Consider the following 15,701-nt stretch of genomic DNA (forward strand, 5'->3'; position numbering starts at 1 on the left):
GATTGTAAGAAGGTGGAACTGTATTTCCAAAATGCATGTTCAATAGAAATTCACATCACACTTAGTATTTATAATATATTACTATGAGGCTGCTCAAGAGCACATGCTGCTATTATTTGTGAAAAAATGTAGTAAACAGGTCAAAAGGTTTGCCCATTGCTTTTCATCAACCACGATCTTCTTATATTCTGCTGCTTATAAGATACTCTCTTATCAACACATCTAAAGGGTTTCATTATTATTATTATTATTATTATTATCCTTTATTTATATAGCGCCAACAGTTTACGCAGCGCTTAATACAATACATAAATTCAAGGGATATGACAAGACAAGAATTGACAGACTAAGACAAACCGCAAGCTTACAATCTAGAGTTTCATTCTTGTCTCATCCATCAGCTTGTGCAGAGATTTCGAAGAGGCTTTGATTGACAATCATGTCTGATAACTGTATGTCACAGCATATGGTAACAGTATAAATATTATCATTTGAACAAAAATGATATGCCCCTATTCTATAGCTACCTACTGTAGATGTGAACTACTCAATACTCCCTTGAGTCCCGCACTTTGTTCAGCGGCTGGTTTCATTAAATACATCTAAACATATTATTTTTATAGTGTTTTTAGTGTTAACCTATTTTATATAAAACAATCTCTTAACTTTACTTTTAGTTTTTCTACTCTGTATGAGAAAAAATATTTTTCATGCCAAGCAAAAACTCTACAATGCAAATGTTTCACTGAACGATCTAGTTAAACCTTATACCTCCATGTTCTGGGAAAACGGGTCCTTTGGGTCACAGATTGATGTAGAAATTCTGTGGTTACCACGGTAACAGCGCTGGCTCACATTCTGAGGGACAGGAAAGGTTTGCCGAATAATTGTTAACCTTCCGATTGACCTTCTGACAAGTTCCTGCACATCCAAATCGTTTATCTCCTGTTATTTAGAAAAGGAAAACATATTAAAAAAAAACCATACAGAACCAAAAACAGAGTTAATCTCCAGTTATTACATTTCTGTGATTAAGTCATTCATCATAAGTCCATAACAAGTAAAACTTGTCGTTTTACTTTCTCTAAGAGTTCCTTATTATTTATATAAAGATTTTAAAGAGCTCCCTGAGAGAAGCTAACACCTCTCTTAGTTTTAAGTGTAATGATACTACATAATAGAAGCAACAATGATTTAAAATCATACAGCTATCTAATGAAAAAAGCCCCAAACTATAGATTTACATAAATTACAATTCACAGTATCGTATTTACAAACCAATTTAAACACACAATGAAAAGGATTTATAAAGTAAAATAATTACAGAACACAGTATGCAGGCATAGATATGTTCAGGGATGTATTAATGAAATTAAATGGTTTACGATGCATCACTTTATTAAATATCTTTTTACATAAAACAAATAAAAAGTTACCGTTTATCATAAAAAAAATGCATCTCAATCTCACTAGAGTACATCTGTTATACTCTTGCTCTTTCTGGTTTTCTATTGAGTAATGATCTTGAAAACCTGTATGCATGTTCGATTCATTGGCGTCTTGGGGCCAACCATGTTGTGAATGCCATTGTGAATTATATTGATTTTCTAAGAAATACAAATGGTAGCAGCACTGTTCTCTTAGGCACAGTGAGCGTTTTATGCACTGTGGTCGCACCTGTCGGTACTGGGTTGCTAGCATACTGAACTGACAAATAGAAATAATGTTTAAAAAGCTATTCCATCGATGGCTTCAAAGTCAAACCACTTAAACATATTTTGGTTGGGGGCTACCCTAGACTTGACACAAGGCAGCATCCCGGCCTCCACTTACCTCTGTGCTTCAGGATATGACATTATAACCCAGCACTCCGCCTCTTACAGATAAGCAGTAGGGATAAATCATACTATAAAGGCTATGCCAGTAAAGCACATAACTCCATATTATAACTGGGCCTGTTACAGGAGAGATCTGGGTTCACTGGAGTTCTGCCCCACTTCTTCTAGAGAGGAGCTGCCCCTACAGTACCATCAGCCTAAGCCAAAATATGCTACTACAGCAACATTGTAGTTTTGATGTCACAAAATGGGCAAAGGAAACAAGATATCAATGTTCAACAAATCAGATTACTTCTTCCCTGCCTGTCTTTCTTAGTGAAAATAAGACTTAACTTAATGTACTGTAACATAATAATGAAGAAAAAAAATGAATAAATGACAAGCAAAATCTCAGTTTACAAATGTGTAGGTTCAATAGAATTGTGCATTTAGATTTGCACAAATTTAAATTTTAGCAATTATTTTGAGTTATATGAATCTTTGAGGAGGGACCACCCAAAAAACAATAAATGCATTTTATAGGGTCAGCTATTCCTGCAGAAATAGCTCACTGGCATTGGCTGTTTTTAATGAATAGCAAAGTCAGGGAGCTAGATGTGCAAATATCTGGTCAATTCCTCTGCAAAAGTCTACTTTATTGGAAAAAAACCCACAGGATTTTATTTCTGCAGCCAACTTTAAAAATGATCTTGACTAATATTGAGCAATCAAATCTCTAAGGGACACCTAATCCTATACGTTTAATTGAGTAATTTAGAACAAATGATACAAATATAACAATAAATAATTATGCTAATAACGCACTAAATGCAACTGTATCTATGCTGTAAATCAATGTATTTCAACTCCAAGCTCAGTGGGCCAAAAAAAAAGGCCGAAGGCTTACCTCTGAAAACATTTTCTGTTCTAGGTAGTCACATTTAACGAACTCTGTCTAGAGTACAAACCTATAAACCCCGTTAGACCAAATTCTTAAAGGCTGTTGATGGACAATGGTGCACGTTAAAGGCCACAATTCTTTCATATCAGAAAGGCTGAGATTTTTTATTAAGAGTTTTATCTGTTCCTTTGACTGCACTAAACCTCTTTAATCTTTTCCTCAAAGAACATTATTTCTTCCTTTCATTTGTCATTTATGCTGCGTATTAAATATAGATTTTCTACAAACAAAATAACACCTGGCATCTACTGTGTCCAGTGTAATATCCTGCATTTCTGCTCGATTAATCCTTAATGTACCATAGATAATGGTTTTTCTCAGCATAAAATGCTGTCTTTTTTAGCTTGCTCCATCTCAGTCTAACCAAAAAGAAAAACAGGAAAAGGTCTTTTTTTTAGGACAAAATATGGGTCAGTTCTAAACACCTTTTTTTAAAAAAGACAATCAGAAGCCAGGAAGAACACAGTTAATTTTATTCTAACAACTCATTTTTTATAATCACAGCACTCAAGGAGAAGGTCAGTGTAGATGAACAACACACCACTTGATTCTGGTTAATTTATTCAGAAAGTCATCACCCATGGTTGTAATGAAGAACTATGAACTTTGAGGAGCATGATCCCTTTTCAGGTTCATTATAGACTATTTCATCTTGTTGGTAATGCACATTTGAGGATCATCAACAGAAATACTTTGCATGTACTATTCAGGAGCATTTTAATGATCAGCGCTTTAATGTCTAAAACTTAGAGCTATTAAAAAAGAAAATACAACCTATAAAAATCTGCAGGACAGATTTGATAATACACTCCATTGGATTTATTCACTAAATGGAGAGTTGGCATGAGAATGTGTAGGACAATTGTGGTTTAACTTTCTCATTTTACCATTCATTACAAAGGACCAAAACTAGCAGGTCTGTCCAACGTAAAGGGTTAAGCTGGGCCTATGTATTGTATAATTCAATGTTTAAGGAGAATTAGAAATAGCTGAGTTTTTGAATGAATTACCGTTAAATATGATATTGATAAATGTGTAATATGTAATAAGTGTGATAAGTAATATGTTTTTCTGGAATTATTATTTTGCTTGGATTTACATTGGTGAACCCTTGTTGGCTTTAAAAACTATGGTTGTTTTTAAAGCCTTGTTTTGCTGTGTTTTAGTTGTGCAATAATGCCAGTGGATAGAGGTTTTGTGGTCACTGGGGTCTTATCCTGAAAATTCTTTTTTTTTCACATCCTTGGAAAGGGCATTGCTGTATGCAGCATTCTGTTTACTCGAGCAGCCTCCTTTAGAACATTTTATCTTCACAGATCATGTTATCATGGTTCGGATAATGCAGGAAAGCCAATATGATGTTCAGAAAAGGGAGAAACAGGACATCATTAGCATATTAAGGAACTGGGACAAATCCTTTAAGGTACAATAATTATTGTTAGAGGTTCCAGGGTGAATGGTCAGATTCCGAGGGCCACGCAGTCTGGAGTCGACTTCTTCATACGGTATTCTACTCTGATTTAGTGAAATATGAGTATCTCTGCTGATGCTTGTCTCAGGAGTATATCACGACTGAAATCCATGCTTGAATACAGGATACTTTTAAGAACAAGGGACAGTATTAGAACTATTTGTTCACCACCATCAGCTAATCACTACAGAATCTTTGTGATAGACTCTGAGGGTTAATACGTGAAGAGTCTCTGGTTCATCTCATTTAGAAAGTTAAGAGGTATACTTAATGTTGCAAATTAAGCACCTGTTCTGCATTTCAATCTCTTTTGATACCCAGTGTGCATTTTATGGTGCCTACGCACACTCTTATCACAGCTGACACTAACATTATGTAAGCTTAACATCCATGAGGAGCCGGTGAAGTAAACGGCGGCTTCATTAAGACACAAAACCTCCACCTTTGGGAAAACATATGGGTTTTCAACTAGACTTGTCAGAAAAAGTGTTAGAGTAGCACTGAAAGTTTTGCACTATTCTATATAACTTGGCACGGTTACAAAAATTATATGTTTCTATTTGCTTGCTACAAATAGGGAGCAGTTACGTATAACAGGGAAATTTACCAAACATTAAGAGGGTGCCAAGTAGCACTCTGCAGACTTTAATACTTGTCTAAGTCATATGGTTAATGGTGATCGTAAATACTGTTACCAGGAAGTACTTAAATTGAGCACTATCCACAGTCTAGACAAGGTATTTAGACGCTTTATTGATCTATGACAGAACTCAATACTTTTTATATTGTGACACTTTCTTAATGACCTACCGTTGTCTTAAGACGGAAGCTATTTGGAGATGTGTTTGTCCTGTGTCTGTTTGTAGTTTGTGCCGTAGTGATTATGTGTAATTCTGTGTAACAGTGACAAGGTGGAGAAGCCCCCCTTAATGCAATGACATAAGAAGAAGGCTAATATCATGAAGAAGGCAGTCATATAATTTATGTGAAGCTTCTAGCTGTGAACATTTAACATAAACAACATTATGTTTACATAACCAGACAGAAGTGAATTCATCTGGAAGCACCATATGGTCCTTATGAAGAGTTTATCTATATTTCTAAATGCAGAGCTCTTAACATGGGGGGGGGGGGGGTGATGCTAGCTTCAATGCATAGCTTTGCCCCTTGTGATTATAAATGAAATTCCTATCTTCTCTGGCATCTTCTGCCCACACCTGTCTAAAGTTGATAGGTAATAGTTATATTGCTGTGTTCATTGATTGAATATCATCAGGTCATATCCTGTGTCTGTGATCAGCTTCTGGGTGAGGCAGATGAGCAATATAAAACTATATTTTTTTTTTATTTTTTTTTGCATACATTTTTTAATCTACACCACTGTGTGAGCAGCTAGAAAGAAAGTTGAGGCTGTGATTATGGAAAAAAGGGGGTGAGAGAGGGTGAGGGAGAGAGTGAGTTAGTGGAAGGCTGAGAGGGTAGAGGGTGCAAAAACATCCTGAAGAAATAAGCATTTCTTACTTATTCTTTAAAAACAAACTCATATCCTATGTACACCCAACCTACGTATGATGCTATAAAAGTTGTAAAGGTATTTGTTGCTATTTGTATTGAAATCTAATTATTTTCTTAATATTGTCATTCATTCGTACATTCCTGAGAAATGCTGCACAATTGTTGTTGTCCCTGAGGGTGTTGCATTCCTAAATTTTTAAGTATTTTCAGTCTATAAAGCTGATGCCAAAAACATCCAACTGTTTCCACTCACTACACAGCTGAGCCAATATGTTCCAAAAGGAGCTTGAAAATATTTTAATAACACTTCACTTTCAAGAAAATATTAGATCAACAATTTCAGCGTTCATAATATTATATTCTTTATAACTGATTTTAAATGAAAGCAGCATACAAAGTATTATAAACAAAGCTCTGCTTATTGTTCCTATATTATTGTTTTTTTTCTTCTGCAAAATGTTTCTGAAAGGTGCTATTTTACTTACCAGATATAGGGCTTAAAATGATTTTTTTTATTTTGCAAGTTGCAGTTGAGAGCATGCAACTTGAATGACAAGGATGGATACAATGCATTTTCTAACCAATGGAGTATACTGATGGGCGCACACATACAAATGCCATTTGAGAATCCACTACCATTGGGTAAAGATAGGATTGTATTTTTTCCTTTGTTTTGGGGATTACTGTTTTTATTTTGGAGTGGTCTCTTTCCTTGGTCAAAAGGCTTCCATGATCATTGATGGATGCCATGAAAAGTGTTAAATGTGTTTTCTTCTAAGTCCTAAGGAGCCGGATAGTGAAAGTTACTGTCCACCCCCTGGCACCAAAGGAGTGCATCAGATTTCAACTGCCCCTACCTGGAGAATCTAAAGACACTTTAACCCCCTCATACATATGAGCAGAGCACTGGGGTATGATACAGGGACTTTTAGCATTATATAAAGCAGAGTCTGGCTTTCTGAGAGGCTTCCTCTAATTCTGGCTAACCGAAAAGCTTGTGTTAAGCAGAATGTCCATGGAAATACTAATGACTATAGAAGCCTCTCATCAAAACCTCTATCTTTTTTGCTTAATATTCTTGACTCGCCTCATGCTGTCTCTATATTACTATTCATGCCATGTTAATTAGTTAATTACCCCTTATCACACAGCATGGGAGGGCCAGCAATCATCAGCCCCCAGTGGTTCCATGGGACCCCATTACATGTTTTCAATTTATTTCCCTTTTCTGTTGGGGGAGGCAGAAACTCACACCCTCCTAAGCTTGCAAAATTACATTTATGAGTTGAAAGTAAATTCCAACTCACAGATGGAACTTGTGGTTTAATAAATTCTAAGTTTGCTTTTCCATCTTACATGAACTCAGTTCTCCAGCAGTCCAGTTATATAAGAGTCAAGTGCACTACATGAGAGCGCAAATGCAAACGTGATTTGGCAATAGCTTGCCTTTCACTCCAACTTGGATGCACTCGCTGTTTAGTGAATAGGCCTTCCAACTGGCATATTTATATGCAGTTTACATGTGTTAAATTAACTGAGCACTATTGATTGGTACCTAATCATGGAATTTAATCCCAAAGTCACTAAGCACTAGACTTTACTTGAGAAGAGTAAACAATTCTAAGAAACATTAACTTTTAATACATACAGTCTAAAATTGGAAGCCCCAGAGGAAGATGAGTACTTTAAGCATAATGTGCATTGTGTATTTAGTTTGAGCGCAGAAGAGGGGTAGCAATAAACTATTAATAATATTGTCCCACCCCATGAGCACATGGTTAATAACATATAATACATGGAGATGATGATACTATGTGTTTGAATAGTGTTAGTATAGGCAAGATAGGTTTTTGAGTTATGAAGCAATGAATTTCTATTGTGTCTTTCTTAGTTTTAAAGGCTAAAATGGCATCTATACTGTATTATCTTTTATTAACATGAAAATACTGTGTGGAAATATATGCATTTGTGTATTGTAAAAAGTTGAATTCATGTATTGTAAAAAGTTGAATAAAAAACCTGGAGCAAATAAAAAATACAACTTTAACCACCAAAATGGTTATTATAAAGAGCTATACATACGATAACAAAAAAAACCAAAAACGTACAGGTTAGCATTAGCCTTTTTTATGGTCATCTTTAATTACTGATTTTTAATAAATTCCAGGGCATGTATATGGCATTTCATGTTCATGCTAAAAAGCGTAAAAGATAAGTTTCTGCAAAAGAAAAGTCTCTTTAAAATCTCAATGATTCTGTAAAAATAAAAGGAATAACTAAGTCACTTATGACAAAAATAATGCCTCTTTTTAGGCTCTTTGCAATTCTTCCCAGGTGGGAAGGTTTTCTAATATAATTTTAATGTACAAAGAGGTTTTGAAGTATTTCAATTTAATTTATTGGTCAACTTCTCTGTCACAATGCCTAAACTAGCAATACAACTTGCCTGGCAAAGTCAAAATCAATTTGAATATGCCCTGTCTTTATGCAAATAGGATCATCATCTTACAATAACATTAGGATGCCAATTACCTCATTTATAATGATCCAGTGACAGTCAAAGGCAACCAAATTAGTCTCCACGACCTGCAAAGGAAACAATCAGTGTGAGTCAGCATACACAGAACAAACGGTGTATTAAATCAGACACAAAACTTGTAAGGATGGGGCTGGACTTTCAAGTTAGCCATCAAGTAGAATACATGTAACCTTAAATGTGATTTTTTTTTTTTTTTTAAGTATTTATTTATTAATTGGACATGTATTTACAAAACCAGAAAAGACACTGTTTCATTCAATAGAAAATAAGATATTAAGCATCTCAATGATTACTTAATATGGCACATTTATAAACGTGCTATTTCACAATACATTACATATTATTTTACCAGGGATGGATAATTTCATGTAGCTCTTCTTCAATCTCCTACAATGGTCAAAGTGGCCATGAGCCTAGGTCTAACCATCACATTCTTTTAGCATCTGTTTTACAGCTGGTTTTCAATGTATTTTAAGTAGTTCTAGTGAAGGTAAATTATTACTAAAGCCAAAAGGAACATATAAAAAACTGGTCCTTAGTTTTCCAAAATCCTCACCCATTTGTTTGTTTAACTTTCTACCAAATGTGTTGATGCTTGTTATCGCCTAATAACCATTGGATTTTCAAGAACTATCAAGGCTCCTTTCAGCCATGCTATGAGTTTGGAAGTATGCTATTTTATGCTCCAAGCTTCTGAAGTACCTTACAAGACTAAAAGATTTGACTGTAACCTGATGGCTAATTAAATGTTCCGTGTTAGAATGTTAGTGAAATAGATTGAAATATTCCTAAACATACATTTTAAAATATATTGAAATCATTAAAAAACATATTTTAATATATTAACATTTCAAAAATCCTAAGCATATATATTTTAAAATATATTTCAATTATAAAAATATGAAATAAAAATATTAAATATATTTAAATATATTAACATTTACAAATTTCTTTGACTTTTTAGAAAATTTGAACAAAATATTGAAGCTATCTTAGAAGTTCAAAAATGACACCCATTAAATATTACCATGGCAGCAATTCAGCCAGCCATAAATATTAAACTAGATTAAGGGAAGAGATATAGAATGTTGAATCTATAAAATACATAAACACATTCTTTTTGGAAATACTTTTTGTTTATGATAGAACAGCCACATTATTACTAAAACACTTGGATACATTTTGTAATCCTAAATGTAGAATTCATTAGTAAGTAAAACAGTATAATATGTATTCATAACAAATCTTATTATGCAGCAATAACAAGGCATTTATGTTAAATTTTGAAAGCTGTTGGATTAAGAACTATCCAAGTTACAAGGCTGAGTAACTCAAAACAAGCAAGCCGGTCTATATTTAATTTGGAACAAGTGCCAAGACGTCAAGACATAAATGGTAAATATATTTTCTGTCTATAACAGCCAATTTCATTTTTGCAAACTATAATAAACTCTTGAGCTTGTGATTTGGCTTCATGGGTTCATAAACTGTTTAGCATATGCGAAAGTTAAAATTTGACAACACTGGTTTTGATTTTTTTTCCACACATTTCACAGGTGAAATATACAAATATACAAACCTTTATGCTGGGTGCGTGTAGTTATTGAAAGAAGGAAGCTATACCGTGCATTTAGCATTTACAAATCTGCTTGTTGAGTTTAAAATCAAACTTGTTTAACCCCTTAATGACAAAGTGCATTGTCATTAAGGGGTTAAAATGCATTGTTTTCAATGGGTTTAGGGGCCGCCCATTGTCCTTAAGGAGTTAACATTGTGGCAAGCCTTTTAAAAATATAGTGGGCGGCATTAAGTCTAAAAATTACATCATTTCTATTGTGGTTTATGGAAATCAGACTTTTTTTGCGGAGTCCAAGATGGCAAGATATGAAAACTAAAATGCGAGAGACATCAGTTTTAAGCCCTGTACTGATTTTACACGGATTCCCATCTTTGAATGTGTCTGCACTACTGAACTTAGCATTTTGACATCACACACGGAGAGAATGCATGGTTTAAATCCATTTAATAAAGTATTTTCCATTAAGATATCTCAGTCCTCCACAACACTGTAATGATTTCATTACAGAACCGGGATTGTATTAAAATCTTTCTGTGCAGAACAGATCCGCAAATGAGTGTTTAAGTGAACAACCTGTCTCTATAATTTTTCTCTGGAAAATTGTTGGATGCTGCTATGTTGGGGAAAAAAAAAAAGGTTTAAAATGTCCTCATAAGACATAGGCTTGTTAAAGCAGACTGTGTGCCTCCAAGTCACATTTATATAACACACTTCTTCCATGGTTTAAACATACGTTTTCCTGGGATTGTAGGTTAATAGATAATTCCATTTCTCAAGGTATGATCTGAGGACAATTGTCAATCACTTTGACAATTCATGCACCATGGGATATATATATATATATATATATATATATATATATTCATTTATGTTATGTATTAGGTTGCTGCTTTAATTATACCCAGTTGGCATTCCCTGTTAATATCCATATGTTGTAATTACCCTTGAGGATACACAATATAACTATTTATTTTAAGCACTGAATGCATGGAAAGTCTCTGTAGGCATAACATTAGTAACTGTAGGAGTTTACTGTCTCTCCAGAATGCCTTTGCTCGGTAGGAGCTGACAAGTAATCACATCTCCTGTATTCTGTTTGAGATATCCTGATGATCGTTATTGATTAGCAGTAATTAGGATAAATGAATTATTGTGCGTATCCGTCTCTCTTGCTAATGCAAACAAATATACAGTCTTTCGGAAAAAAAGATTGTTACAGATGTTTCCTACTATGTTGCAGCAGTGATTAGACTTCCAAATTCTATGGTAGGTAATCTTTCTTCATCAAATATTTGTCACATATTGACATATTAGGATGCAGTAGCAAAAGCAAAGCTGTTAGTGCTAAAAAGTCATTTTTAATACTTTGAGTATCTGCTCGGACCATTAATTAACAACATTGCCGTTAGGGAGTTTATTACAATTATTTTTACTAAGTAAACTTTAATTTGCAGAGTTGTTTTATTCTCTGTGCAAATTTATGAAGTGAGGATTTAACTCTTACCCATCGTTTTTCAAGCTTAAGGAAAATCTCTCGTTACACATTTGTTCTTGCTTAGGAGTATAATGTCATTATCCTTAATATGAGCTATTCTTTTCATGTAGGTCAAAGGAAAAACCAAAACACAGAGCCCAAAGGAAACCAACACTAATGCTTTCGTACAAAATTGACCTCGATTGCCACAAATACAGCAATTATTTAAACTACAATCTGACCCGTTTCACACAGGTTTAGAGCAATTCATAAGCTTCTCTTATCTCATCAGACGGCAATTCTCTGTACAAACATTAAAGAAAACCTCTACGTCTGTACTGGGTCCCAACATTTGTGATGGTGGCCCTGACCACTATAGCGCTATTATTAACATTACAGTTGGTAAAAAATAAACTATGACCTCAAATTATCCCCCATCGTCCTTTTTTCTAATTGTGTCTTGCCAGACAACTTACACCAATGTGTAATGCTGGGCTCCCCATTCATTCCTGCAAGGATCTATGATACGATAATTCGCAGCTTCACTGTCGACAAATGTTGCACCACGTGGAGGCGTTGTGCTGCAGCATACTGATGTTCATTACTAACAGTATAATGCTTAACTAATTATAATGTATGTGGTTAACCTACTGTACAAATAATTTTATAAAAATGTAATGTGCAGTCATGCAGAAATGATAAAACTGTCAACTGACGTGTAAGGGAATTAAAACAACCTTTGAAATAGTACATTGGAATCAGATGTACGCCTCTTTATTTTTTCTAAAATTTCTGTGTAGACAAAATGCAAACCAAGTCAATAGGATGATAATTACCTGATTGGGATAGTATAACAATGACAAAGATACGTTAACAGGTAATTTTTTCCAGTAGTGTATTTATGGGGGTCTTTTCTCTAGGTATGACCCAAGGCAGCCCATTCAGCCATCATCAGGACAAGCCTCAAACAAGGTCTCTTCCTTGGATAACCTCTGACAAAGTGCCCAGACATCGCTTCTTATCCCGGCACTCTGCCTCAAAAGGATTCATGGCATATGGAAAGAGACATTACAGAGGTCTGATCGATTGTATTCTAAATAGGCTAGTTACAAGGGAGATCACTGATTGAGCAGTGGCCAACTAGGGATCCCAGTTTTCCAATAGGATGTTCTACACCCTGTAATGCAGCAAAGGAGCTGTCACTCTCCCCTTATGACCTGCCGCAATCAACATAGTCGGCCTGCACACGCTGCCGTTATAAACATCATAATTATGTGTTATTATTTATAACAACCTCGTTAAGTTTTTCTACTTGATGCTTACATTCATGTTTATTCATGTTCATGTGCGCACACTCACTGTAGGTGTAATGTACAAATACAAATGTATACAAATGCTACAACAACGCTCTCACTTTCATTGTGATGATGTATATCTTCATCAGAGCCAGTGTTATAGGCAAGTGGTGTTTAGGCAAGTTCTCTAATTTTCACACAATTGTACAAATAATCTTAGTGCCCATTTCTCCTCAAAAATGGCAATACCCATTGGATGACACCATGCAATAGGAGGTCTACACATAATGAATTATGTTCTACAGAGGACATGGGAGATGCTATGGTAATAGGATTTATTTTGCTACAGAGGTTTAAATATATCAATATTTCCAGTGTAGCCGTAATTACATTATGCAGCAGCTAAGCTAGTACAAACATGTCCAACGGCACCTTCTGTCAGACTGTAATGTACTTGAGACAGACTGTCAGAAAGAACAGTTGACACAAGTTTCACCTGCTGTCGTTGCCTGGGGTCAATATACAATGGTAGCTGGCTACCTCTCTATTCACAGACTTCTGCCACTCAGTAGCAAAGTGGCACTATTTCTCAGAAATATTAACAGTCTATAATGGTAGTATTATTTAAACAAGGAATGATTTCAATATATAGCAAAATTCTAAGTTTATGGTTGGATTTAAATTAACGTGTAGCATACATGCTAAAATAACATGCATGCATTGACATTAAAGGAACTGAAGATGTAATATGTGTTTGGGTGATTGAAGATATATAGACTGATGATGCTGACGCTCAGTACTACCACATTTGTCCAAGGTAGAGCTGGTCCCTCCCTTCCTTTAATGGAGAACCACCAGAGAGCAGCCATCTCGTCAACTGACCCAACGCCATGGATCCCTACAGCTGGCAGTTGCACTCGCCTCATCTTGGCCCCTAGGAATTTCCCAGTATTCCTATATGTTGGAGCCGACTCTTGGCTGCATCCAGTTGACTTTATTGATTGTACATCAAAAACAAAGAAGATTCATTTATTGATCCTACCTCTTTTACAACATCACTATGCTGTATAATATCTAAATTCTCAATGTAAATGTAGTAGGCAAGGTAAATTGCAAAAAAAAATATGTTAGGACATGAACCAGTTATTTTTTTTATGCAATCAGAAAAACATGTATTAATTACCGTATTTGCTTAATTATAAGATGAGCCTGATTATAAGACGACCCCCCCAAAATTTCAATATTAATTGCTTTATTATGAGAAAAACCTGAATATAAGACTACCATATAGGAAAAAAGTTTTATTAGTAAATATTCATTCACATGTAAACTATTTTTTTCATAGTTAATGAAAACTATAATTGAGAAATATGAATTTTTTTGTTTTTATTTCAATTTATTTGCCAACCTGCCCCCCAGTTATTCACATCTGCCCCACGGCTTGCTACTCCGACCCCCGGAAGGTCATGTCGCGCCGGCGCTCAGTCATAGAAGCCCCGGCGGAAGTGCTGGCAGCAGTGGAGTTTGTCTGCGCGCATCGCACAGACGTTCACCGGCTGCCAGAGAGGAGGATCCAGGTCCCCAGAACATTTGCTCTGAAAAAAACCTTGTCTTATAATTGAGCAAGTATGGTATATACAATTATATATTCAATTGTTTGTCCTATGTTTATTTAGATATAGAGTAGTGCTTACATGTACAACTGCAATGGGAAAACATGGATTATTTTGCGTGCAAGGAAGTTTCTCTTATATCATAGCTACGTGTTGTTCATGTCATATGTGAAGACCATAGTATGATCTTGTGCAAATGTCTGTTTTCAAGCAACATCATTCCACTCACCAACATTTATGATGTTTAATAAGAAGCAATGGCTTGATTGTATTTGATTTTGTGTAATTGATCAAGCTAAATAAAATCTTTTTCTAGCTAAACTGATTTCTGGATGGCTGACCTCAATTACATTTTAATAATAAAAATAGATGCTTTATCCAATGAGAAACAATTATATTTTATTTACTCTCTAATTCACTGCATCCCTTTGGGGATTCAGCACAATTTAGAAGCTATTCCATTAAACAATTTTGTGTCTATTTGCTTTACCCTCATTACATGTAATTCTGAAATGGTGTCCTATGTCTGCACTGTTCTACTTTGTAACTCTACACGTTTATCAGCTCTCTGTGGGTTACGATAAAATTCCCAGTCCTACCATCTATTACTCTGTCAAGTTAAAAATTGTTAATAAGTAGACATTACATGGAAAATGCCACAAAACCAAAATCCGCATTAACCAGAAACGGAAAATTAACTTATTTTTTTTGTTTTTATTTCCTTTCATTTGCCACTCTTCCCAAGTTATGCACATCTGCCCCCAAGATATGCCTTATACTCGCTTATATTCCACTGTGCCCCCCAGATATGCCATATACACCCATATTTGCCACTCTGCCTCCCTGATATGTCTTTTAACCCCCTATTTGCCACTCTGCCTCCAGAAAACCATTCAACCCTCCATGCCACCCTTAACCCCCCACTTACCAGTGCATCCCTTTACTTGCCCTTCTTGCTTCAGACTCCCTGGTGTCTAGTGGGGCAGCCGGTGGAGGTCTGTGTGCTGCAGACCTCCGCTGCTGCTGGCCAGTACTTCTGCCAGGGGTTTTATGATGGAGCGCTGGCATCAAATCGAAATTTCCATGAGACTATATTTTTTTATTTTGAAGGCACAAGCAATAGGTAATTTTCGGTAATATTCATAAATTAATTACGTTATTCTTAAAGCTAGGATGACGCATGTAGATATACAGTATATTTTAGCCGCACTTGCTTCAAATTCTAATGTTTTATGTGTAAAACTTCTTCATGCCACATGACACATTGCATATTTTATAGAATCAAATCTAAATCATAGGAGAATTGAACTATGAGTTGATCTTGCAGTGTGTAAGAGAGCAGAAAGACTACATTTACCACAGCAGTAATTATCAAATTATTGACAGTAAAATGGAATATAACAAAGATATGTGTAGGTATATGTAGGAAGGTATGAC

General features: G+C 35.2%; 1 protein-coding gene across 1 annotated transcript in view; it reads right to left on the reverse strand.

Annotated features, from left to right (window-relative positions):
- Window positions 1-15,701, reverse strand: part of LOC149284097 (glutamate receptor ionotropic, delta-2-like) — a 425,155-nt gene that overhangs the window by 195,265 nt on the left and 214,189 nt on the right. The window contains exons 5-6 of the mRNA XM_089497148.1: window positions 8,297-8,350; window positions 772-945 (exon numbers count right to left, since the gene is read on the reverse strand). Of these exons, the coding sequence (XP_089353274.1) occupies window positions 772-945; window positions 8,297-8,350 (228 nt within the window). The remainder of the gene's footprint in view (window positions 1-771; window positions 946-8,296; window positions 8,351-15,701) is intronic.

The sequence above is a fragment of the Sceloporus occidentalis genome, unplaced genomic scaffold (genome assembly GCF_023333645.1).
Source record: "Sceloporus occidentalis isolate IW3139 unplaced genomic scaffold, rSceOcc1.0.p SCAF_99, whole genome shotgun sequence".
NCBI lineage: Eukaryota > Metazoa > Chordata > Lepidosauria > Squamata > Phrynosomatidae > Sceloporus > Sceloporus occidentalis.